The sequence below is a fragment of the Pleurodeles waltl genome, chromosome 1_2 (assembly GCF_031143425.1).
Source record: "Pleurodeles waltl isolate 20211129_DDA chromosome 1_2, aPleWal1.hap1.20221129, whole genome shotgun sequence".
Lineage (NCBI taxonomy): Eukaryota > Metazoa > Chordata > Amphibia > Caudata > Salamandridae > Pleurodeles > Pleurodeles waltl.
In genome coordinates this window covers 1,102,171,838-1,102,199,261 of record NC_090437.1, presented here as the reverse complement: position 1 = coordinate 1,102,199,261, position 27,424 = coordinate 1,102,171,838, and the positions used below count along the sequence as shown (strand labels likewise).

Sequence of the window (27,424 nt, the reverse complement as noted above, 5' to 3'; positions counted from 1 at the left end):
AAGAAAATATATACACAACCATTTTTTTTCATATGTGGACGTTATACAATAGATACATAAAATGTTCAACACTATACATAAATGATTGGTCCAACATTCCTCTCCTAATTCAGAAAACCATGTGGTAATCAAATTCAATTTCCCTTGCTACCTCTCAATATATAGAAAGTCGACACGTTTCGGTCCCTTCACATATGGGCCTCCTCAGGACTAGTGGAGAGAGCCAAACCCATGTAGACGGATACTTCTTTGTATTCCAAGTAAGTGGCTTTTAATTTATATTGTTCAGTCGTAGCACGAATAGTTTATTTTATATTTGGCATGGCACGCTATGGGACCTAGTTAATCTACTCGTTCCTCCTTGCAGACGGGTAAGAACTTCGATGCCTCGTAACGGTTACGAGGCATCGGAGTTCTTACCCTGAACAATATAAATTAAAAGCCACTTGGAATACACAGAAGTATCCCTTTACACAGGTTTGGCTCTCTCCGCTAGTCCTGAGGAGGGCCATATGTGAAGGGGCCGAAACGTGTCGACTTTCTATATATTGAGAGGTTGCAAGGAAGATTTAATTTGCCCTCTAAGGACTTTGTATCACAAACCCCCTCCTCTCCGAATAGGGATGGAAATAAGTATGATTTAGGACTGTGACGATTAGGCAACCATCTCTCACATGTGGATTCTTGGTATAGTTATCAGTGATTACCACATGGTTTTCTGAATAAGGAGAGGAATGTTGGACCAATCATTTATGTCTAGTGTTGAATGTTTTATGTATGTGTTGTATAATGTCTACATATGAAAAGATTTAGTTGTGTATATATTTTCTTTTTTTGTATAATATATTGTTGTAATTTGATTGTTTGTCCTTATTGTTGGGAGTAACAAATATGATTAGACTAAAGAGTAATTAAATTGCGTTCTCAATAATATTTTCATTTCTTCATTGAATGTGAATCACAAATGTATATTATTTCCTACTATTTGACCAATTGCTTTAGACATTTTGGTTTAGTTTAACCCAGGTCTAGTAGGGTTAATTGGGTAGACCCCTCTGTATTTTTAGGTAAAATTTGCGGCAGTGATTTGAGGAGTTCTAAAGCAGTCCCAAAAAAGAACTTAGCAATGTGCATCTGAGTCCTAAGAAAAACAAAAAGAAAGGGGTGGTACTCTTAAGTACTATGGAATTATAAATTGAATAAAAGTGATTAATGAACGTTTAAAAATATTTATTCATTCATAGTTTGGCAGGCCACTCTTAGTCCACGTATTCAGGAGTGCTCTGGCCTGCTCCTCAGAAGTACACATATGGGTGCATGATGCTCCTATGACTTTCAGACAAGCCGGTTCCTGGAGGTAGATCTGTGCTTCTACCACTTGAAATCTCGAAATCTGCTGTCGTAGTTTCCAGCGGCATATGACAGTCTGATAGCAGACGTCTGAGTAGACAAAAAAAGTATGGCCCATATTTATACTCGGCGCTGGATTTGTGTCATTTATTTTGGCGCAAATTCGGTGCAAACCTAACTCCATATCTATACTTTGGCGCTAGACCCGTCTAGCTCTAAAGTTATGGAGTTTGAGTTATTTTTTGTACATGAAAACCTACCTTGCGCTAATGCCATACAAGGTAGGTGTTCCTGTGCAAAAAATGACTGTAAGGCATGTGCGCCTTATTTATCCTCTGGCGTCAAAATGACGCACAGGAGGAGGCGGGCCTTAAAACAAGGCGCCCAGCCGGTTTTGCACTGTTTTTCAACGCCTGGGTCAGGGCAGGCGTTAAGGGACCTGTGGGAGACCATGGAAGCAGTCCACAGGTGCCCTTTCCTGTACCCAGGGACACCGCCTGCCACCCTCACCCACCCCTGGAGGACACCCATGGATGGGGGGACCCATCCATGGCGAGTGCAGGTAAGTGCAGGTAAGCATATATTTTTTTATTGAGTGGCATAGGGGGGCCTAACTTGGGCCACCCTACATGCCACTGTGCCCAATGGCCATGCCCAGGGGACAAAAGTCCCCTGGGCATGGCCATTGGGCAGGGGGGCATGACTCCTGCTTTGCTAAGACAGGAGTCATTTCCATGGGGGTTGTGCATCAAACAATGGCGCTAGTCAGGTTAGAGCCAATATTTTTTACTCTAACCTGACTTGCACCATTCTTTGGCGCACAACCCCCAGTCTTTCCTTCGCCTCCGCTGCCCGGTTACCGTCATTTATTTTGACGCTAAACAGGCCGCAGCGCTGGCTACCGTCATTCAATAAATAAGGCGCCTGTCTGGCGCGTTGGAATGATGTTAGCCGGCGGTAAACTTTTTGACGCAAATCAGCGCTAGCGCTGTTTTGTGTCAAAAAGTATAAACATGGGCCTATGTGCGCTATCCTTAGTCAGGTTAAAGGATGGGAAGTTTGGTACAACATTTGTGAAAATAGGCACAATTTAATACTCAAAACCTGCAAGTTGTTGCAGTGCATTCGATTTTCCATGCCCTCCATTTTAGGCAAAACCTCATTTGTTTGCTTTGCCGGAGTCAAGATCCGTTTCTGCTTTAATGTTGCAGATTCTTCAACTTTGCTACTGTGCTCCTGAATTTTAGGTATGGGAGTATCAATCAGAGAGATTTGCTTGGAGATGTTGTGAACAGCAATTTGTGTTTTTAGGTTGACCAACTCGAGGCAGCTGTATTTTTACGATTGTCTTTACATGAATGGTGCTTATTAATTTGTATGTTGAGCCTAAAGCAGGTTAATCAGATCATCGATGTGACTTGATCATTCCTGTAAGCTGAATTTTTCGGGTATTAGTCATATCAGGATCCTAATCTACATGCAAAATGGTTGCCTCAGCAGTTGGTGTAAACTGATGCGCCATGTGATCACAGTATGTCATTATTGTTGTCCTGTTCTTTCCTTTCTTCAGTCATGCACCCCCCTATTTTCATAGAAGGTGTCTACAAGCCTGCTCTCGTCCATACTTTCTGCTTCTTCATAGGTTCGCTCCAGAATAGCCTTAGGGGCATATTTATACTCCGTTTGCGCCGGAATTGCGTCGTTTTTTTTTACGCAATTTCGACGCAAAACTAACTCCATATTTATACTTTGGCGTTAGACGCATCTAGCGCCAAAGTCCATGGAGTTAGCGTCATTTTTTTGCGTGGACACCTACTTTGCGTTAATTATATGCAAGGTAGGCGTTCCCGTCTAAAAAATCGACTCCGAGGCATGTGCGTCGGATTTATACTCCCGGGCAAAAATCACGGCCGGGAGTGGGCGGGTCCAAAAAAATGACGTACGGCCGCTTTTGCGCCATTTTTTAGCGCCTGCAAAAGGCAGGCGTTAAGGGACCTGTGGGCTCTGAAGGAGCCCAGAGGTGCCCTCCCATGCCCCCAGGGACACCCCCTGTCACCCTTGCCCACCCCAGGAGGACACCCAAGGCTGGAGGGACCCATCCCAGGGACATTAAGGTAAGTTCAGGTAAGTATTTTTTTTGTGGCATAGGGGGGCCTGATTTGTGCCCCCCTACATGCCACTATGCCCAATGGCCATGCCCAGGGGACAGAAGTCCCCTGGGCATGGCCATTGGGCAAGGGGGCATGACTCCTGTCTTTGCTTTGCTAACGTCATTCGATAAATACGGCGCCCGCATGGTGCTTCAGAATGGCGTTAGCCGGCGCTAATTTTTTTGACGCAAAAACTGCGTTGGCGCAGTTTTGCGTCAAAAAGTATAAATATGGGCCTAAGTGTAGCAGGATTGTCACGTTTGTAAACCTCAGACTCGGAGTCTGCAATAAACCTATTATCTGATGCGTCTGATATTTCTGACACGTCTGACATAGAAACAAGACTTCCTTTCATTCTCTTAAATAGCCTTAATAATTGGGGGAAATGGATCATGACTTAGAGGAGCATCTTGTATTGCAGAACCAATTACCTGACCTTGTGCGTACTCACAGCTCTGATAAGTCATTCCCATCCCACTACTCGACCCCATGTTGCCCTGAAAGGCAACATTGATAGGGTGGGAGGCGGCAAGGTTGATGCGAGGGTTATTGTTGTAAAGCCGAAAAAAGACATTCTGTGTGACTACCTTTACTGGTAATAGTCGTAGGTATAGTGTTATCTTTGCTCATGTCACAAACAGCTTCATTAGTTATGTCTGCGGTATTTACAGAAGTAGATTCTCACATTTACTAGGCTTATTCAATGTGCTGGTACCTGTGATATAGAGCCGTTCAGAGCAGATGCAGGTATTCATTCACCATGGACAGTTATAGGTGCTTGTTCTTCTTCACTCTTCAATTCTTGGCATCTTCCAGAGGAGCACCAACATCATGTGATGTCAGAGAGTATGAGAGACTGATGCTGCCATCCCTTCGTAACATCAGCAGCCCACCGACAAGGCTAGCTTGCTGGCTGCTGTTTTGTCCAGAAAGGGACGGCCTCTGCCCCAGAGACAAATCCGTCATTACACATGCCTTGCCACCTAACATGCTCTCAGCTTTAGTGTGCCGCCATCCTGCCCCATAAATACACCCTCCGTGGCCTTCTCACTACTTCTAAGCGCCACGTTACACTGCGAGTTGTCAATGAGTTGGTGATTTGTCTATGCACGATGGATGTGCCCTCAAGCAGCGATGTGTTAATGAAATGTAGGGTTGTTATATGTTCTACTGCCTGAGTCAATTGATGAGGTGCCGAAAAGCTGGAATAAGAAAGATAGTAGGTGGACTAGAGCCACAAGTGATGGATATATGGAGTGGATTAATGCAGGGAAAGAGGAATATGGCAGGAGGATTTGTGCTGCAAGTGAAGGATATAGTAGGTAGAGTCACACCTCGAATAAGTGAGGGATATGACGGGTGGACTAGTACTGCACAGCAGAATCCGCGATCCGGATACATTAATGAACACGAGTTATATTTTACTTGATTCACTGATATTAATTAGTACAGGTTCAAATCAGGAGCAGCTGCAACTTTGGAGGATGTAAATTTTTAGATCTGGCTCCACTCCGAAGAGTATTACTTTCTCACCTCATGTTATTGACTATTTGTTATATCATTCCACCTTCTAGGAAGTTTCTATTGGAATGCATGAGGGACTATTTTACCTGTACATTCAATCATCACACTTTTTTATCACATTTAATTCTGTTTCTCCCATAAACATTCTGTAAAAAAATATAATTATATTTTGCTATTTAGTCCCAAGTATTGACAAAGTCAGTAGGGCAGCCTATAATGTGATAAACACCACGTATGCATACAACGCATGCAAACAATATTTTCAAAATGTCTGTATTGGCATCCTTTTTCAGATTAAAGCCAGGTCTTGCCAATGCTTATTTCTTTAGGAATACTGCAATGAGTAAATTAAGGCTGGGTGAACATGCAACAACGGTGCAAATATTCTCAAAAACACATTGGGGCATATTTATACTCCGTTTGCGCCGAATTAGCGTTGTTTTTTTCTACGCAAAACTAACGCCTTATTTATACTTTGGCGTTAGACGCGTCTAGTGCCAAAGTATGGGCAAATAGCGTCATTTTTTTGCGTGAACGCCTTCCTTGCGTTAATGAGATGCAAGGAAGGCGTTCCCGTCTAAAACAATGACTGCGACGCAAATGCGTCGTATTTATACTCCCGGGCAAAAATCACGCCCGGGAGTTGGCGGGGCCGAAAACCCCGCATTTGCGCCACTTTTTAACGCCTGGGTCAGGGCAGGCGTTAAGGGACCTGTGGGCTCAAAATGAGCCCACAGCTGCCCTCCCATGCCCCCAGGGACCCCCCCTGCCACCCTTGCCCACCCCAGGAGGACACCCAAGGATGGAGGGACCCACCCCAGGGACATTCAGGTAAGTTCAGGTAAGTATACATTTTCTTTTTTTTATATATTTTTTTTGGCATAGGGGGGCCTGATTTGTGCCCCCCTACATGCCACAATGCCCAATGGCCATGCCCAGGGGACAGAAGTCCCCTGGGCATGGCCATTGGGCAAGGGGGCATGACTCCTGTCTTTACTAAGACAGGAGTCATGTAAATGGCGTCTGGGCGTCGTTTAAAATGGCGCAAATCGGGTTAAGACGATTTTTTTGCGTCAACCTGACTTGCGCCATTTTTAAGACGCCCTAACGCCATTTTTCCCTACGCCGACGCTGCCTGGTGTATGTGGTTTTTTTCCACGCCCACCAGGCAGCGCCGGTCTGCTTGCGCCGGCTAACGCCATTCAATAAATACGGCGCCCGCATGGCGCTTCAGAATGGCGTTAGCCAGCGCAAAATTTTTTGACGCTAAACTGCGTTAGCGCAGTTTAGCGTCAAAAAGTATAAATACGGGCCATTATATGCAAACGTCACTCATACGTATTTATTGTGTATATCCTGAAAAACTAGGTAAATTATTGTTTGAGGAGTCGAAGAGCCAACACTCAAAGACAAAAAGACCTTTTGGCCAGTTCTTTTCATTTTACTTGCATGCCGAATTGACCTATATGAGAGATGTCAGTGATTACACAAAACCATTACAAAATCCCTTAATGGGTTTCATAAATGTATATGTTACTAGGCTACTGTGCAAGCCAGGACTGCTCTGCAGGCCTATTGACACCATCTCGAAGAAAAAGCTTGGAGATCCTGTTCTGCCATGTTTTTCTGAACGTGTTCGCAGTGATATATGATCAAACTCATCAATAGTATACTGCTGCACTGGGTTCCATAAAATCGTGTGGCAATATATATGCCTTATGCTGTACAGAGGCTCAGACATAAGACGACTTCTCCACCGGGAAAGAGGCGATTCAGAAGCACAACAAAACGGCAACACGGTGCTCATGCTACTTCAAGGAAGCATCATTTCCTTTTCCCCCGAGGAAACTATTTCTCTCTTTGCTAGTGTATTAACAAATATACAGCTGTGTAATGGAAACAGGATTCTCGTGTGTCTGGCGATGGAATCTATATATGATCTTTCCCCTTAGGGATTAATTCCACTTTTGATTCAATATTTCGAAGGCTTAAGTCATCATGTTACAAAGCTCTAAGGAACTACTGTACTAACGGTGAACTTCTGATTTATTTGCTGCCATTTGGTAAGGGAGAGGAAATTGATTCTGAGAGGAGAATAGTTTGCATGAGAAGTACAAAGAGAAGCTTGGAGAATGTGGCGTGTATGGGACCATAAGCAAATTGGTCTTTGTTGGTAATCATAAAGCTATTGATTAGAAAAGTGCTGCACTCCCTACTGAATACATAAACACAATCATGCTGTAAATATTAAGAAGCATATTATGTTCTAGGGCAGTGGTTCTTAACCTCTGGATCGAGGACCCCTGCAGGTTTGTGATCTACTCAGAGGGTCCGCAACTGTTGGGAAAATTTAATAATATTAAAAGATAGAGTGTATGTACATAAAGAAGCAAAGTGTAAAATGAAGGGGCATATTTATACTCCGTTTGCGCCGGAATTGCGTCGTTTTTTTTTACGCAATTTCGACGCAAAACTAACTCCATATTTATACTTTGGCGTTAGACGCGTCTAGCGCCAAAGTCCATGGAGTTAGCGTAATTTTTTTGCGTGGACACCTACTTTGCGTTAATTATATGCAAGGTAGGCGTTCCCGTCTAAAAAATCGACTCCGAGGCATGTGCGTCGGATTTATACTCCCGGGCAAAATTCACGCCCGGGAGTGGGCGGGTCAAAAAAATGACGTACGGCCGCTTTTGCGCCGTTTTTTTGCGTCTGCAAAAGGCAGGCGTTAAGGGACCTGTGGGCTCTGAAGGAGCCCAGAGGTGCCACTCCATGCCTCCAGGGACACCCCCTGTCACCCATGCCCACCCCAGGAGGACACCCAAGGCTGGAGGGACCCATCCCAGGGACATTAAGGTAAGTTCAGGTAAGTGTTTTTTTTTTTTTTTTTTTGTGGCATAGGGGGGCCTGATTTGTGCTCCCCTACATGCCACTATGCCCAATGACCATGCCCAGGGGACAGAAGTCCCCTGGGCATGGCCATTGGGCAAGGGGGCATGACTCCTGTCTTTGCTAAGACAGGAGTCATTTCTATGGGGGTTGGGAGTGAAACAAAATGGCGCAAATCGGGTTGAGCCGAACAAAATTGCCTCAACCTGACTTGCCCCATTTCTTAACGCCCAAGCCCCATATCCCCCTACGCCAGCGCTGCCTGGTGTACGTCGTTTTTTTTAACGCACACCAGACGGCGCCAGTGGCTAACGCCGGCTAACGTCATTCAATAAATACGGCGCCCGCATGGTGCTTCAGAATGGCGTTAGCCGGCGCTAATTTTTTTGACGCAAAACTGCCTTAGCGCAGTTTTGCGTCAAAAAGTATAAATATGGGCCTAAGAATTTAAAAACATTAGGTAAATGTGAAGGACTTTGCAGTTGGAAGCTCAAAATTAGGTTGGTGTCCTCATATTGATTTGTGTGAGCAGTGCAAATGCATCAAACAGAATACAGTATGGACCATGAGTGGCCTTAGCTGAATTTAGAAAAGCCACAACCTTCCCATTAACTTGAAAATGCTGTTTTATATTTGTGAATTAAATAAAATATTTCATCCTTTGTGTTTTTATGAATGCTTGTTTCTCTGTGTGCATTGTTTTGAGGTTCAAATCATCAAAATTACTTAGCATGGGTCTTTGGTTTCTAGTATTGCTCGGGGGTCCCTGGATTAGAATAATGATTCAGTGGGAATCCCCGGATTCCATTACTGATTAAGTGGGGGTCCACAGAAGACAAAAAGTAAAGAACCACTGCTCTATGGTGCTTCTGAAATGTCATCGATGATCATGCCTATGAGACAAAAAAGGATCAGATATGGCTTTAAAACATTTGTTTCCCTTTATTAGCTCACTGAGGCTGGTGTGTACTGCACATAAAAAAGAAAATCACAGGTGTTTTCATGCAATGAATGAAAACCAGAACAGTACATGTAAAATTGGCAGGTGTAGAAAAGCCAGCAGTAGACATCTCTAAGGGATACTTGTGCTGTTGATCATACGTTCATCAGCATTGATATAGTTTCGCCTATGAACCTTACAGAAGCTATGTCTGATTTCAGCAGCTCATACAGAAATACCCATCACACTGGTACAAAATTTAGAATCATTACATTATCTTGTATGGCTACTCCAGTTTATTTATAGATTCATTTTTATAGTACAGTGATTACAGCCATCACAAAGGATACATAACCATTACCTAAGCTCTTGTGAAAGCAAATTGTATTTTTTTCAACTGACCCAACTGAAAGACACCTGGAAGCACAAGCATTCCTCTCTGGCCCACATGTTCGGTGCTGCTCCCAGTTCTTGCTCAAAGAATGCCCTTCACCCACTGGTTCTTGCTTTGGAGGCTCCATGTCTTAGAATTCTGAAAGAGTTTGTGGGCTGAAGCCCTCATCAGTATCCTCCATTTGCAATAGCTACAACTACCACCAGTAAGGCAGGTGTAGTGCTTACCCCATTGTGCAGGCCATATGTGCTATTTAAATTTTATGAGGTTACAGAGTGGGTAATTATGCCATGGATCCCTTTAAGCAGCAGCACTACCACAAACCATTCCAAAAGAAATGTTTGTATCCCCTTTATCTAGTCTTCATTCATGTAACTAAAGTATATCAGCTGTGGAGCGCAGCCTAGCATGGAGACCAACTGCTAAAAAGGATTGTCCACAACTATAAACAACAGCAATGCCAGCAACCTTTCAGAAGAGAGGTATGATTAGCAAGCATTTGATCTCTCCAGTTTTTGCTGTCTTAGACATTTTTCTGTCAGGAGCTCTACTTCCAATGGTTATAAACAGCATCCAAACACGTTGTACAACTTTAATAATAGGGATGGCCCTAGTTTTAAAAATGCCATTGCTCGGCCAATATAACCATATTCATACTGTGTTCATACATAGAACACACACACCAGGAACAATCAGAGCCACACAAAAAATATATATTTTTACTGAATATGCTGGGACAGACCCAGACAAGACGCCCCATCTTTTAACAGTGATGTCTCTGAAATCGAAAGCACTTGCAAAAATTGGATAATAAATGTTCTTGTACAGGTAATGGCCTCGATTAATTTCACTGCTTCTTTAATGGCAGTTTTATGTTACTAGGTTAAACATGAAATATCACCCAAACATTGCAGTGTGCCATTTTATGCGACAAATAGGTGCATGTTTTCCCTTTAACACATTATCGTAAATTAATGCTTGTCAAATTATTGTATGTTTGCCCACTAATTATTATCCAAATGCTGTGGGGCATTTGCACTGAGGATTAGTGGTGTTTTACCTAACATTGCCCCAAGACATGTTAAAGGCACCAATGTTGGGCAATTGTGCACTGGCCGACGGCAATGTGCACTAGTCCTGAAAATACACCTGCATTGATTGACAAGTCCAATAATTCAACTTTATATTGGTCAATCCGTGAAAATTACACTTTTTCACACGGAATCAATATAAATGTTTCTGAAAAAATGCCCAGCACCACTGCAAATTTGGCAGGTACAAGTACAATTTAGAACGCCCTGGGAGCAATTTATGTGATTTTGAATCTAGAGGCAATGAGGAAAGCTGGCTTCAAGGAGAGAATATGGTTCAGGCCAGTGGAAAAAAACGAAATAATAAAAACATGTCTATTCGTTAAAATAATCACACACTTTATATATATATATTCATGTCAGCAATTCAGGGCAAAATAGAATGTATTTAATATTTAATCACATAAATTTAAAGGCAAAGTAGGTAATGCATCTGGTCCTTGAACATATAATATGATATACTAAGTATTGATTTCTTAAAAATAATTTATTGCTTTTAATATTTTTTTTACAACAGAATATACTCAAAATCCAGAAAGAGAAAAAAATTGTAAACTTTAATTTGGCATTCACAGAATTAAGCATGTTAAAATACCTGCATTTTAAACTACCAAGGAACATGAGATATGCAGATTAAAGCCGTTACTGCTGTAACAGGGAGCCCCTGAAAACGTATTTTATTGCTATCTACTTACATAGAAATAAGGAAGCAAAAGAATTAAAAAATGGGAAGCAAGTGTCTGACAGTAGACAGTGCGGATTCAATTAGAAAAGAATATGCTGGTGAAAAATGATTGCAGTGCTCAGAAGAAGCTGCATCGACCTATGGTAACATTGTGATCTATGTATTTCTACAGGAGTTGTAGAAGAAACAGCAACAGTTTTGGGTAAGGGCAGCTTTATACGCCTTGTGGTACCTATTCAACAAATGAACAAATAATGAGTGACAAACAGCAGTAGAACTCTAAGCTATACACCTCAGAGGAGCAACATTGGCAACTGTTTCTGCCGAGAGACTCCACCTTCTGGTGACAAGCCTGATTCCCTAAAACAGTAGTTATCTACAGTAGCAATGCCATCAAGAAAGTTGTCACGGCCCTTCGGGAGGCCATGTTAGTGCACAGTGTCACACTGCCCCAGTGCAGGCTGGCACCTCCAGCTTTGGCACCTGACTCCAGTCTGACAATTGTTATGCATCGTAAGTATAAATATTTCACTGGCCATTTAAAAAAAATATTTTAGTCATCGTATCATTCAAAATAAATAGGATAACTGCAATGCAACTGATAAATACGTCTTCGTTGGTAAACAAAGGAATGAAATATCTGATATTCATACAGAATGCATAGGCTGACGGCTGCCATCCTAGAATCGGGCCAACAAGATTACTGGCTTCATACGTGAACGTAGCGTTCACACATAAACAAATACATTGTACAAATCCGAGTGCTTCAGAGGTACCGCGCTCTAAGTTTAAAACTACATAAGCATTTGATCAATATTGTATTTTTAAAAGGTCTCAGAAACTTAGGTCTGAGACTAAGGTTGATGTGCAACAAAATATTAAAAAAGATATTTCATGATTACCCCATAAGAGACTTCATAAAAAATTATACTATTTTCTACAAAAATTTAGATGACAAATTTGGATTCGCCTAACAATTTTGGTGTACAAAACTGCAAATAAAAACAAGTAGCACAAAGTGTGGAGAGTTATTTTTTTTGTCAAAGTGATAAATAATCCTATTTTGTGTTGATTTAGGGAGCAGGAGGAAATTTCTTGACAAAATATGTAGGTGAGATCCCACTTCAGTGGGAAAAATGTGCGTAAAGCGTTTATTTGTACACTCCACATAAACACACACACACACGCACACAATTCTTTTTACAATCAGATATATATATGTATGTAAATATATATATACATATATATGTATATATACATATATAAATATATATATATATATATATACCCCATAAATTTAGCTCCCTAAATATGTTAGTGTACAATATTGTTCACCTCATATAATTACATTTAAATATTGTTGATTAAGAAAAAGTCTGCATTATTTAAAAGAAGGCTGCATTTACAGTGCATAGCTGTAACAAATAAAGAACATTGTCATACAGTATATACACAAAATAAAAATACTCCATTTAACATTTTCAAATACTTTAACTACACATTCAAATGTAGTGTAGAAACTATCTGGACATTTCCCAGATAGAATGTAGTCATACCCGGCTCTCGCCTTAATGTAACACCACATCCACGCGTCAAGAAGAAAAATGCTGAACAAGCTGCACTTTTGACCATTTGCAAGGCGTTTTAAAAGCTTGACGTGGCAGGTCGACATTTTGGATATCTGCATGGGTGTCAGAATTGAGGAGAATAGCTTTAGAAACTTCAATTGTCTTCAGCAGAAAAGTAACCCTACTTCATTAAGTTACCCACCCACCCACCAAAATTCTAAAAACAGTAGCATGACTTTAAGTATGTGAGTCAGTCTTGATTTTTCTTCTTTATTTTCAAAAGAAGTATTTGTATATATAAAAGAGTGCATTGTATTTTAGCTATGATCAAGTATATGTGAACTACATTAGTATAACTTTTCATGTGTTGAAGTTTCTTCCCTTCACAGTTTCCTGTGTGTGATTGCTATAAGGTCAGGTGATGTGTCCTCATTTTCTGTTTGAACACAAGGAGTGGCCATCTTCATCACAGCAAAGAAAGCAAGGGATCTGACACCCATGAACACATTTGATTGTTCGACATTTGTTCTCTTTCCACTCTTCAGCAGCTATGTTCATGTAAACCTTTGTAGAACAGAGTGTAAATCAGGAGAAATTCCTTAGCTTGATTTTCAATATTCTTATTGATGGACGTACTGTCCGTGAGGTATTCTCCATCTGTCCACTGTCTTCAGCCCTGCTGCATGTTACCTGCGAAGGCTTCTCTGAGCTTCTTTGAGCAAACTATCAAAATCCATAGAGTCATATTTGCTCTTAGTGGAAGCAGGATCAAAGTCATCTGAGTTTGAATCTGATAAAAAAAGAAATCAATTCACATATTATATGGAAGTGCATACACTGAATTCAAAACAATAGGAAATAAACAGAACTCAATAGAACTGCTCCAAATATAGCTTTAGAATTTAATATGGTAAACCAATTAACCATGGTGAACTCATCATTGTAGATTATACCTGTCTACAGAACGTTATTCTATCTCTACATGTATGACATGACATTGGATTGCCCATCCCACTACAGTTCCTCAGCATATTTGAAATACAGTGACTGTGAAGTTGGGAAAAAGTATCAATTATGGATCATAAAAAGAAAATAGCAACCTTCTGCTAGAAACACTAATATGAAAGAATATAAAATGATTGACATGAAAGAAAGATTTGTATGATTATTCATGAGATGAGTGTTCATTGCTAGGAGATTACAGCAAACCCTGTAATGAAAACTTCCAAAAACTGTATGACCAAATTTATTAAAGTACTCATTGGGTAAACTGAAATATGTTAGGTATATTATATTTAATCATTTGATAGACTACCAATAAATCAGCAGTAAACACAAGAAGCATGGTTTAGAGTTTGGCGGAGGATTGCTCTGCCCATAATTATGACAGATTTCCTGCCAACCTTATTATAAACGTCATAGAATATAAGGTGAACTAGTCTGCTGAACTCTAAATTAGGCCCAAAGTACACTGGCAAAAAACACTCATTAGTTTTAGTTCTTGTGTTGTGACCCGTGACTTCTGCCATTAGGTAGTTTTCCTTCTATTTAAGACATCAGGTCTTCCTTCTAAATATGGTAGATCTTGACAAATAAAGTTTTCACAATGCAGCATGATGTCTCAGAGATGCAGAAGCTCTCCCACCAACAAAATGGCACTGTAATTTGATACTCTAGTGATTTCTGATAGCTTCAGAGAATAATGTTAAATAACTTGAAACTAATTTTTCTTCCATGAACCTGTAATGATATTTGTAAAAACTTTTTCGATAAAGTAAATGTAGAGTATATATATATGTATAAAAATGAGTATGTAGTGTTTTTGTTATTGTCAGCAATGTTACATTTTCTCTAACTCATCTGAATGTCCAATCAAATACATAAATAAAATACTCTTACATTTATTTTCCTGAGACAGAAATACCAATCTTTAACTTGAAACTCTCATGAGATTTAAAAAATGTGATGGGTGAAAAAGGCTCTCATTCCTTCCTGCACATTACTTTTGGGGGATGAATGGAAAGTCCAGGAAAAAGCTTCACAGACACTGTTACACCTTTGTTATTTCCACTCATGATACTTCTGCCTGCCAAAAGAATATGTATTATGCTGTGCTTGCTTTTCTGGGAAAGAGAAAATAGCAGTGCAATCATGGGACAAAATGCTGAAATCTTAAAATTTTGAAATCCTTGAGAAAAAGATTGTTTAGTGTTATGTTGCTTTGTGTCCCTTGAAACGTCCATGAAAACTTAAGAATAAGCAACAGCTGGAGGAGAAAATCTGGGCGCTGTAGATGTGTTTGGTTTGATATACTGGGCAACATATAGAGAAACCTCAATAAATTTGCACAAGAGCAATAAGAAAAAGTAACCTCACAAGGATGAGATTTTCACTGACCGCACTACTTTAAAAAACCCTGCTTTGCATAAACCTGATGGATCTAAATTTTTGCTTATAGCTGTAGAAATCTAGATCTGTATGTGGGGCCACTGGAATTATATGGCAGGGAGCACCAAATTATGCGGCAGAGCTGACTAAATCATGCGGCAAGAAAAGGTAAATTATGCGGCATATAGGAGTACTTTTTTATAGTATTACTTCATTATTTTATCAGTTTTACAGAGAGTAATACTGCTTGGCCAAAGAGTTCACCTCATTTGTACCAGTTTAACAAATACAGAAACAAGAAACTGAAATGTGACCATTTAACCTTTGCAAATGTTTTAGTAACTTTTGATCTGTTTGAGGTAGAAACATTTTTTTGTAAAAATCTGCAGATTATAAAGCAATTGAAGTATTATGTGGCAAATCCATAATTGTGTTAAAAAAAAGCAGCAGAATCACATATTTCCAGTAGCCCTCCCTGAGTGTTTGTTTGCCTATACCGCCTGCTGCTCCTCGTAAGGCACACTCAACTGGATGAATAGGAAGAACACTGGCTTGTGAGATATTTGTGCACTCGACGGATGAAAGTTATACCCCTACCATTCGCACTGTTCACATCAATAATTTTATTGCAAATGTTGCACTGATATTATCAATGATGGCATAGAAGATGTCATAACCAAAGAAATACGTGGGGTAATTAGAAGTGCATGGTGGGGGCGCAAGTTATAGTTTCTTGAAATAAGTAAAACTATAAGCACTGAATTTCTGTCGTTTTGTGCGTGAAATCTGAGCCAAACTATTATGTCCCTGTAACCTTTGGTATTTAGTGAATTTCTAAGGTTTTTGAAATTCTGTTGCCTAACTATAACATTCCTGTAATCTTTGCTTTTTTTCAGTAAATTTCTAGGTTTTTTGTATTTGAATTTAAAATAATATTTAATTACCATAAGTTAATCCAACCACTGCCCTAGAATGCAGCCAGGCCCTGCAGCCAATCCCCCGCATGCAGCTGAATGCATACTACGTATGGCCTTCGGTGTGTGAGACAGGGGGTTGGCCAAAGAGTGGGGTTGGCTGCAGCCAACCCTCCACATGCAGCCAACCCCATGCTGCACACGACCTTTGGCAGTGCACGGTGAGGGGTTGGCCACAGTGACTTCCCACCGCATGGAGCCATCCCCATTCTGTGGGTCTATGAATGGGTGTGTGTGGTTGTGTAAGTAGCTGTGTGAGTGTGTGAGGGCATGTGTGAGTGTGTATTTGAGTGGCTGTGTGAGCCTGTGAGAGGGTGTGTGAGTTGTTTTGCAGGTTTGAAAGGGGTGCGTTAGTGGCTGTATAGGTGTGACAATGGGTGAGTGGCTGTATGGGTCTGTGACTGAGTGTGGTAGTGGTTTTGTGAGTCTGTGAGTGGGTGTAATTATTTTTTTTTTATTTGGGTCTAACTTCACAGATCTGTTCCAGATTGACAAGGGAGGCTGAGTTGAGTAGAGTCTTGGGAGACTTATTTGTTATGAAGCTCCCTAGTTTCCTCATTTACTGCAGTATCCTCAGTAGAAAATGCTTTCAGTTTTTCACTTTGATTCCATCAAGATGGCGTTCAGATCTGCCACACTTTTTGCATAAATTCAGAATGTTAGCAATCTATGCTCAGAAGAACACTGTACTAAAGCTGCTGATTACCAGGGAGTTAACTACAGTCTGCTGATGGTGTTAAAAGTGCATGTTTCAGTGGATCACTGATGATATGTCAAGTGACATCATTGACAGCATCACTAATGACTTCATTGATAGCACCATAGATATATTCATCATAGAGCTACTGACTGTACATGTGTGGGTAGGTAATATGATAATATTGTAAGAACTGGAGACAAGTGTATTTGTGGATTTTAAAAGTTATACGGTGCACCGTTTATAAATCACTAAAGTTTCAGTGGAAGATATACTCCATGTTAAATAAGGTGAAGCCTGAGCACACCTAATGTGGGTTACAGAGGTATGTTTGAAAGTACTTGTGGCTTAAATCCAAAGCCTGCTCTAAAAAATCTGTGTGAAAGGCCTAGGCTTCTGTTGACAATACAATAACCACCAGTGGATATCTAGGCAACTGTCCGTTTTAAATAGTTGTAATAAAGTGGTACAGAGAAATTCTAAAAACTGGGCATGTTTATTTCCAGAACTTTACAAATTATTTTGAGGCATTGCAGATTGTTGAATAATGTAGAAAGTTGGGGTTCCCATCTTGCAGGTGTTTATCTCATACTAGTGGTGTAAACATGGCTCTATGGTTGTATGACATTATGCTCATCTCAAAAATGTGTATAGTGTATCTTACTAAATTACCAGGCATTGTCCAAAGGGCCTCATAGAATGTGCCTTAACAGTGGCAAATACATACCTGTCAACCACTTGACTTAACATTCTTGGTCATGTGAACTCTTTGAGCGGGTAATGTGATTATGGTTAACAGAAGATTGTCCTGTTTTGATTTGCTTCAAGTTCACAAATTCCAAAGGACAGTGTCATAATGACTGCATGATGTCAATAGTGTAATCCACAATTATGTAATTTGAGATGTTATTAGAGGTGTCATCAACAATGTTATTTAACTTCTCATGAGTGTTATAATATGTGAGGTCATACGCAGTGCATGGTTGGGGAGCAACTGCTAGTTAGCTCAGTAAGCTATAACCGGTGAATTTCAGTTTTATTTTAAACTTATTACCTTATTTCAATGGCAATATATATATATATATATATATATATATATATATATATATATATATATATATATATATATATATATATATATATATATATATGTTCTTTTCTCCCCTCCAGGAGACTCTCTTTTTCCGAGGCTAGTTGAAAATTCTAATCCCAAGAAGGAGAAATAAGGAGGCACCACCAGGATAAGATTCAAAATCCTTATTTTTTAATTTATTAAATTTTAATGTGCTTGTAAACATGGCACGTGTTTCTGCCGTAGCCTTCAACGGGCCATAGAGCTCATTGTGATAGAGTGCCCTTTTATATACAAAAGAAAAAAAACACTCCTACTTCACACATATGCTCCACAACCAATGGGGCATTGTCCATCCAGTCCTGGTTTTCCTATGTTCTTTATATTGCTTTATTTCGTTTTTGATAGTACCTTAATGGTAATACTGGTTGAATCTACATATATGTATGTTATCATCAAGGTACATATATGTGGAGCTCAGAATAGTAAATCTATACCTTCTCTCTCTGCACTCACCTTCAAAATATTGAAGTACTCAGTATTTTGGCAGGGTGAAATTAAAAACTCAATATTTTGTCACAATGCGGTATATGTAGTTTCAATAAAATTAGTATGCCATAGCACATTGTAACATGCATGAACTCATTGCATTGCAATGGTTTGTGCGGACATGGGGGGCATAATTTGTTTATACAAAACCAGGAGTGGCTCGAGATAAAAATAAAGACCTCAGTTGAGGTCTAAAAATGAGATGCACATAAAGTGAAATAGCTTGGGGATCACAAGAGACAAACCAGCTACTTTTTGTATTTAAATATTTATGAAATGTTATTACCAATTTACTGCACAGAAAACATGACTTCCTAGATGGGTCAAGTGTCTTTATCGTTTGTTTACGTTTGCTCATGGTTTAAGGCTAAACAACCTTTTAATACGTTTGCTAAACAAATGCTAAATGTATATTACATGTGTATTACTTTAAGGGTAGGGTTTGGTTTTCATTCTTCTGCGAGCATAGATTCTCTGGGATGAAAGAGCAAAAGAGGAGAATGAGAGATTCACTATGGTATCCTGGTTCCAGCTTGTAAGCACTGGAGTATCCTGATCTAAAGGGACTGAAAACTAATGTGGTATAACAAATGCTAATATTTTACAAGGGATTCGCGGAGATACACTTAATGTGTGTCCCATGTCCATCATTTGTGGAACCCAGAACCGAAACCAAAATCTAAAGTCATCATATACTTGATGAAATAAAACATTAAAAATAAACAAGCCCTACCTGCTTAAACTTAAATGCCAAATGGACAGACCAAATGTAAATGGCACCATTATATCCCACACAGACTTCCATAGAAATCCAAATAGAAGTCCCCACAAGAAAAACATTTTTTTTAGGTCAAAGGCTAATAAACCAAATAGCTTGTTTGCCACTTGGTAGGCCACTGTCGTAAATGCCTTCCAGGTGCTGCCGAGAATCCTTAATTGTGAATCTGGCACTTCACTGCACGCGCTGACATTTTTGGAGAAGCAAGAAATCGACCTGACCTTCTAACTGTAGAAATGTATTCAAGTCAAGACTTCATTCTGTCTTTTTCTGCTTTTATCAGCAATCATTTGAACAAATGACTTGCCACCTTGTAAGCTTTCATCATATGCTCTCTATCTTTCCCAGAGTCAGTAGGCATTTCTCAGCCCACGCTATCTATTTTGCCTTTGAAGTGAATTACAACATGTGCATCCTGAACAATGCACATCACAGCTATCATCTGTTTGGAGGAGAGAGCACCTCCACTGAAAAAAATATCTGTATTGAATTCTCACTATTGAAATACCGAAGCACAAACAGCCATGTGTGCCCCAGTAAATTAAGTGTAGAAATATATTAGATCGTGGCCATGAATTCCTAAACTCTATTACCTTTAGACTCTTTAATAGAGTATAAATATAGGTGTTCAGATATACCATATGAAAATGGGGCGGAAGTCACCCACGCTACTGTTTTGAGACCACAAGTTCCTGCTGATACACTGTTATCAAAGGACCCAGCAGAATAACGAGCATTCTGTACCTTTTCGCTTGGGTTCCTTCCTATTATTAGTAGATATAGAGCTGACAATATCAGGTGAGGTAGCCCACCAATGCACGTAATAATTAGCTGCTGTGAATTCAAACACACTATGCCGCAAAATCTCCAGCAGGCCTACTAAAGCTCAAGGCATCTCTACTTTTAAATCCTTGACTGAAGCATATTGAGTGGCAACCAGACCTCTTCTTGGATCACTTCAACTTTACCTATTGAGAGGGAAAACTCACTGTTAATCTGCAATGAATTCCTACGACGGTTCTCTGTAGACATGCCTGATCTCAAATATATTCCCCCCTCTGTGTCTATCTCCCCCTTGTCCTTAAGTATCCAGATGCGTTCTTCAAGCACACTGCACATGGCCTGGTTGCTGAAGAGCTTGCTCATGGAGCTGGGCCTCTGTAACTCCTGGGTGGGCCCCAGGCAGTGCATACTGTGATTACTTAAGAGTGCGTACTGGTGTTTAGCAGTCTGTAACATGAGTGAACTCCACACAGTACATATTCTAGTAACTTAGTGCATTCAGAGGTCGGGCCTCTGCGCTCCTGGATGGACCCTACACCATGCACAACCTTGTTGTTTAGGAGTGCATTCTGTGATTTGAGAATCTGGAACCGCTGGGTGGACGCCATATGGTACACATCCTGGTTGATTAATAGTGCAGACTGGGATGCAAAACCTTGACGGAGGATTCCACTAATCCACACACTGTGCAATCAATGGATGCCTCATACATGAGATTCCAACCACCTCTACTGCTGGGTACACATGACAGTGTTTTTAGGTTGAGCAGAGCAGTGCGCAAGCGCTGCTTTTCCGACGTGTTGGTATGAATCTGGGCTTTTAACCACATCCACCATTCGCCCATCACTATCACTCATTTATGGGCTTGCCTTTCAAAAATCCTTTGTTTTCGTTGGTAACTGCTTTATGATTGTCCCTCCCTATGGTGGTTTTGTTACCGCCTTGGCCATCGACCCTGTTACATGGATAATTGCACTTTTGCCAATAACTTTGACGGCGAGCGAAGTTCCTTTTGTCTCTCTCTTTGCGCTCACGGCGGCGCTTTGAATTGGCTCGCTTGTGTCAACTGTTTTACATTTTATTTTCAGTTTGTGTGGCAAGAAAAGTCTGGTTACGAATTTACAACGCTAATAGCTCTACCTCGAGCAAACGCGAGACCCATTGCATTGCAAATGCTTGTTCTATATTCTAACACTCTCAGCAACACTTCGTGCTTATGTGCAGCATCGTTTGATGCACAATATTTGAAGCACATCTTTCAGCCTCATGTACTTCACCTCACACTTCCCATACATCATAAGTCCAGCATCGTATCAACCAGGCACTCTGAAAGCTTGTACAGGAGCCCAATGCAAATCACAGCACTTAGCAGCTCCAACAGGGTTATTAGATGCTCTATAAATGCTATTAAACAGTAACATGCAGGTCTTCAAGGTTCTGGGCTCGAGTTCGTACCTCGATATTTAGGACACAATATTTATGTGGAATGATATTCTGTATACAATTTTATGGTTCCACACCTAATGCAAATGACTAACACTCAGACGGCTGCATTGTTGTCACTGCTTTGACGCCACAGGCTCTTCATGTTTGAAGAAACACTCATGCCTGTTGTAAACAAGCACTGGCAAAGCCAAGAGGCCTGACTTGCACTTTGAGTCCTAAGTACAAGGTTAAAAACACTCCTGCAGCACAAAACAAATCAAAAATTATTCCTCTTATAAACAAAGCACCTGCTGGATACACATTTACATGTGTGGTCACTGATAGAGTTTCTGGGGTGCAAAATGGCCCCTAATGCACTCCATCGTAATCATTTTACAGGAGGTGAAATGAAATACCTTAACAGTCAATAACACAAGATAAGATACAAGTACTGCTCTGAGAGAAGTCAAAACCCAGTCCTTGTATAACTTTCTGAACATGTAACAATCAGTGGTGCTGTCAAGACAATTCTACAAAATAGAGAACACCACGATATGGCTGATAGGGAATCATATTTTTTTCAGCATGGCCACAAAAGCAGATACAATGGAGTGATAGGTCGACGTAGACAGTGTGATGATAAACTGTGGTGCACACACCATACTCTACAAAGTACAGTTGTGCACTATTTCCTTCGAGGCCTTTGACTCCTATATGGGAACTTCACAAAACCAAAACAGATTCAGAAAGGGCAGCTTCAAAGTAAGAATCAAGAACCTGAAACAGACTTTTTTTGTACTACTCAATGAAAGAAGCTTGACACTTCTCCTTTTGAACAAAAACATGCTTTATGTATACTGTTTACATAGAAGTGGCAGAAAAAGGAAACATCTCAGTAAATGCATGAAGCATGTAAACATCCACTCAGGACATTGTGCATGCTGTGCCGAAAGGGTACTGGTTTCCTTTTAGTAAGCAAATTATTAGGTTTCCAAATTCTTTTTTGTGATTTTCTTTCCCCTAAACAGAACATATTTAAGCATAGCCTAGCACATAATCATCAGTTTCGCAGCATGTACATAAAAAACACCTAGGCTAGCTATCTATGTCTGACAGGATTATGTGTTCCATTTTCATCTCTCCATGACGTACACCCCGACCCCGTGTGATAAAATCCATACCTAGGTCTGCATAGTTAGACTTGCAAAATTGCTTGTGTCCACAAAAGTACAACTCAAAGTCAGGCTCGTTTGACCGGCGCAGAGTGTATCCATTCCCCAGGGCGGCGAAAGCGTCACAGGTGTAGCGGTATGTGATAAAGCCGTAGCTGTCCCTGTAATCAGAGAAGGTAGAAAAACAAGAGAACATGTTAACAAGCATGGACGCGACATAAGTGTAAACGTAGCCAAGAGGCGTCACGGCACCGCGCGCGATCTATGCTGCAGCCATTTGTGAGCACGATTGTCATGTCATGGAACTAAACCCCGCCTTCCGAGGAAACAGACAGGCGGCTTCTGAGACTAATACACAACCATGTGGGAAAGTAAAAAGCACCCCGAGCTCAATGTGCCACCCGTCAGTCTTTGGCAATGAAACTTCACGCCCAAAGTCTTCAAGTTCTGAATATATTGGTGATATATTCGGCCAATATGTTAATAGGGTCAGGTATTTCCAAAGTGAACATACTACAATATAGTAAATGGCCAAGTCACTTGTAATGAGGTTGCTGCTCTGAGAAAATATTTATCTGAGATGTAGAAAATCTGGATTTAGCTGCTTATATTTGAAGGCTGGTATCGTGCACATTAAAAGTATAAACACCAATCCAATAATCTCATGCAATAAAGGCAGTGCTTAATTTGTGCTTGTTGTTTCAGGTGCGGATCACCGGCACTCATTTTTGAGGGCCGGCGCTTAATTTTCTGCCTCAGGCATTTATTGCGAGCACAACACACATTTGGGAAAGACGGAGGAAGAGAAAAGAGAAAAAAGTGTCACAATGGGAGAAAGCAGAAAGCTGCAGGAGTGAGCTGAAGGGGTAGGAAGTGGCTGTATAGGGATAAAAGAGGCCCGAGATTGCTTCAGGATTAGGCTGCCTCAGTATTCCGTGTTCGCACATTTAATTGCAGCAGCCACGTGTTTAAAAGGAGGGTTTGGGGCACCTGCGGGTTTCTATTTACAAATTAAGGACTGAATACAGGCAAACACTAAAATGTCCTCAGTCATCTACGTCACCCTGAAACACTCTGACGGAACTCACACAATGCAAGTAAGCAACAGCGGAACCGTCTTTTAAACAATATGATTGGCTGAGCAAATCTGAACATTCCACAGTTGACAATAACATTTCCCATCTGTACAAACAAGCCTGGATATAAGGTAAGTATTGCTTGGTAGCTAAATGACTAAAGGCATAGCAAGCACTACCTATTCTGCAGATTAACTGGGACTTTAGCAAAAAAAAGAAAAAGAAAAAGAAAACGTCCACTTTATAAGCTCCAACAAGAAAAAATAACTTAGACCTGTCTCGTACACTTCTAGCTCGCATCAGTTTCTCCTCTCCAAGAAAAATCATGATAACTTTATGTGTTCCATGTTGTGAATAGTAGAGGACCCTTATACTTCATTATATGCATGTATGTATGTACCGGATTATACAGTACAAATTTAAACAGGTGCCTCGAGTCATGTATATAGTCTATTACCAGGGTCACAACAATGGTCCCAAAAGGACCAAGTCATGTTTTCAAGATATCCCTTGAAGTATTCATTAGATGACTGTACATAATGTGGATCCTAGTGGCGCTATTCACATTACGTGGTATTATCTTAAAAGCCAGATATGTTTGCGGACTCTAGGGCCTGCTTTTTCACCACTGGTCTCTGAGGCAGAGCGGATGACAACTCAAAGGCTGTGAGTTAATCAGGGATTGTCTATCCCAGGATGCAGTGCTTCAGAAAATGGAGAAGATACCACACTACAATAGACACCAATGGAAAAGCACAGTAATGGAATTTAGGCGATTGTGGATTGGACAATACAGGAGGGGTTTTACTAAAAAAAAACGGGGGGATGAGTCAGCATGCCCAGCCATGGTTCCAGGTGGTTGTGTTTTCACTTCACAAACACAAGAAAATCTAGGTTTAAGTTACCACAAATGTTTACAAGGTTCTTTCATATCAGGTAGCTGGAACACACATTAAAAACATTTGATGGGATCAGAATAAAGGGTATTCAACATTGTTGTAAGGAAAGCGTTTGAGGGCAGATTTATCAACACTGTACCAAGGCAAAGTCACAAAAAGTGATGCAAGACAATAGAAAGCGTTGATTTACTTGTCAGGGCAAAACTGTTAGCACTGAAAAGTAGGCAATAAGGTGCTTTGGGTTTTTTGCATCAAGGTGGTGTCTCGTGGGTGGTGCATGTGCATTCCAATGCTACCAGCTATGGTTTTTGACACAAAGCCTCTTAACTATGATAGACAGGGCTTTGCACCAAACAAACCCCACCTTCTTGAGAAATGAGCTATTAAGGAGAAATGTTTCAATTTCTACTCACTTATCCAACACTGCAACACAATGTGGAATTTTTTCTCATGATCTAATAATAAGTCAATATTTAGAAAAGGTGCTGACGTGACACGTGGAAAATCTTTTAATTATCTAAATATTCTATTTTGCCAGGTAAAGTTGTGTATGTTGAGACTCTCTTTGTAGTGTTTAAAATCATGAGAATCGTATTACAGCTCAATTCTAATGAAACATCAGGTGAGGAGACACAATGTTTGTGGTTGTTGCTTCAAACATAATAGCCAGTAAGTAAAACCGTTTTTGTGGTGGAGGCTTCACAATATAGAGTTTATATACGTTTAATACATTCTCATCCACTTTACTTGCAGACTTCCCAGGTGTGGTATCTGCCACATAGTCAAATTTGTTGAACGAGCCTTTAGGCAAGTTTAATAAGTTTTTCCTTAAAAACACTTTTATTGATGGCAGTAGTAGAGGATGTTAAGGACCTAGGAAGATGTGAGACACCTAGTGAAAGTAAGTAAACTGAATACTGGTTATCATTATTTAAGGCAGTGGATAATAAGAAAAATACATTCTTTCTCACTCACTATGTTAAATAAAATGGAGCACTGGAATATACTTTGACATCATTTAGTTCCTAGACATCCCTGCCACAGTGGATTGGAAAAGCAGTGAGTGATAAGGCTGCATCTGCTACCACAAGGCTACAATGCACAACAAATCAAACATTTATAACAAAGGGCTATTATGCAAGTATTTACCCATCATCGCGCAGATTTACTGTGCATTCTTCAATTTCCCCAAACACCTCAAAGCGATCCCGCAGCTCTGCCCGGCTAGTGTCTGGCCTGATCTTAGAGACGTAAATCACACGGCGTTCTTCCTATGAAAAGAGAAGGCAATATACAATTTTAAGAAATGCTTCATATAGTTTCCTGATGCACAGTGTTGACACAATGCATGCTGATGTGATCAATCATAAAGACTTCTAGAAGTCAATGACAGCCTAGAACAGAGAAGAGTTCTGGGATGACAAGGCTGCGGTCATTAATGGTCGGTCCTTCGATGCCTCTCCAACAGGATATTTCCACTGAAATAATATGGAACACCTTAAGCAGCATTTGCGAGAAAGAACCAACATTTTATTCCCACGCTGCTTGTTTTCCTGACAGTTCCAATGTGCCTCTGAAAATGTTCTGGGATTGACTTTTCCCTCCCCATGTTTCGCTGAGTTTAATACAGCGTGGTATCAGGTCTCTTGAGCCTACAACCTGATGATCTCGCAACTCATTTCCACTCCATCTGGTCTAGGTGCATCCAAAAGACAGTCTTGCAGTGTATGTTCATCTAAACATTAACAGATCGGATTTACAAAAGAACTCACTAGTAAATAATAACTTATGTTTGATAGTTCCACTAAAGTAGTATTGTCATAGGAGCACTCTTCTATCATTCTTCTTGTTCCCAAGCAGCCACCCCGTATACATCATTCATAGCATCTCATTACCGATGGCACATGCATACCAGTGTCTCCTTGTTTTGATGTGTCCCCATTTCCTCCCCTTTTATTTGCAGTTCTCACCGGTGAGCACCAGGTATGAACCATAAGATGGAATGAAGCAATAATTCAAAGGTGTGAGAGAAAATAGCAACATGGAAAGGTTTTTTTCTTCAGTTTCCATTTGCTGTGGATACCACACGACTTATTGTTTAGATGGGTGACTCGTCATCACAGCCCTTTTGCAAGTTTAAATACACTACCTGAAGCAGGCTTCAATATTTATGAGCCTTGCTTAAATCACTGATGTGTTTTTAAAGTCTCGATGCAACCACTATGGGGTTATGACCCTGACTAATGGCTTATGAATTTCCCAAAACACAAAAGGCCAAATCTACAAGAAAATGGTGCATCGGTCCTTATGCACCACTTTTTTTGCACCGCCCTTAGTCCTCCTAAAGTCACCATTGTAGCGCTATATTTACAATACAGAGGACCATGGCGCATGCTAGTACAACAGTGTCAGAATTTATGATGCTATTGTGGTGCTTTGCTGGATCAGTGCCATTTTTTATGGCGCTAGTCCAGCAAAGCACTAGGGAGGTCCATAGGTTATTATGGGCCAGTCACTTTAACGCCTGTAATGTTCAGGCGTTAAAAATGACGGAAACAAATAATGCAGTGAAATCTTGCAGATTTCACTGCTCCATTTTTAGCAGCCTCACTGCGGGGGAACGCCCCCCTTGCAGACATTATGTCGGGCACAGGCATAATGTGGCGCAAGGGGTTACTTTGTAAATATGGCACATCACAAATACCTACCTAAGCCACATTAGTGTAAAAATATGACACTAATTTGGGGCAAGGAGGCAAAAGGGCCTTGTAAATCTGGCCCAAAGTGTTAAAGACATAATATCAGTTTTAAGACTGCCTCTATGTCTAGTATGTGAACACTCTGCCATTGAATGCATGTTTCATAGAACATCTGCTTTCTGCTTCACAAGCAAGACTGGTTTATTTTATGTAGGTAGGAGCAGGGGCTGATTAAGGGACCTTTCAGCTAAACATATGCTGAAAAAATGCTCCAGTGCAAACCGGGGACGAATGAGAAAACTATCAATGTGCGTTGTGTGA

At 40.5% G+C, this 27,424-nt stretch overlaps 1 protein-coding gene across 2 annotated transcripts in view; it reads right to left on the bottom strand.

Moving 5' to 3' along the window:
• Nucleotides 1-12,868: 12,868 nt before the first annotated feature.
• The window catches only part of PPARGC1A (PPARG coactivator 1 alpha), a 193,435-nt gene continuing 178,879 nt past the window's right edge, over nucleotides 12,869-27,424 (bottom strand). Inside the window, exons 11-13 of one of the 2 annotated variants that reach the window (XM_069202170.1) lie at nucleotides 25,554-25,675; nucleotides 22,439-22,590; nucleotides 12,869-13,381 (exon numbers count right to left, since the gene is read on the bottom strand). In XM_069202170.1, coding sequence (XP_069058271.1) covers nucleotides 13,278-13,381; nucleotides 22,439-22,590; nucleotides 25,554-25,675 — 378 coding nt within the window. In that variant the 3' untranslated portion in view covers nucleotides 12,869-13,277. The remainder of the gene's footprint in view (nucleotides 13,382-22,438; nucleotides 22,591-25,553; nucleotides 25,676-27,424) is intronic. The other variant, XM_069202171.1, reaches the window with a different exon arrangement.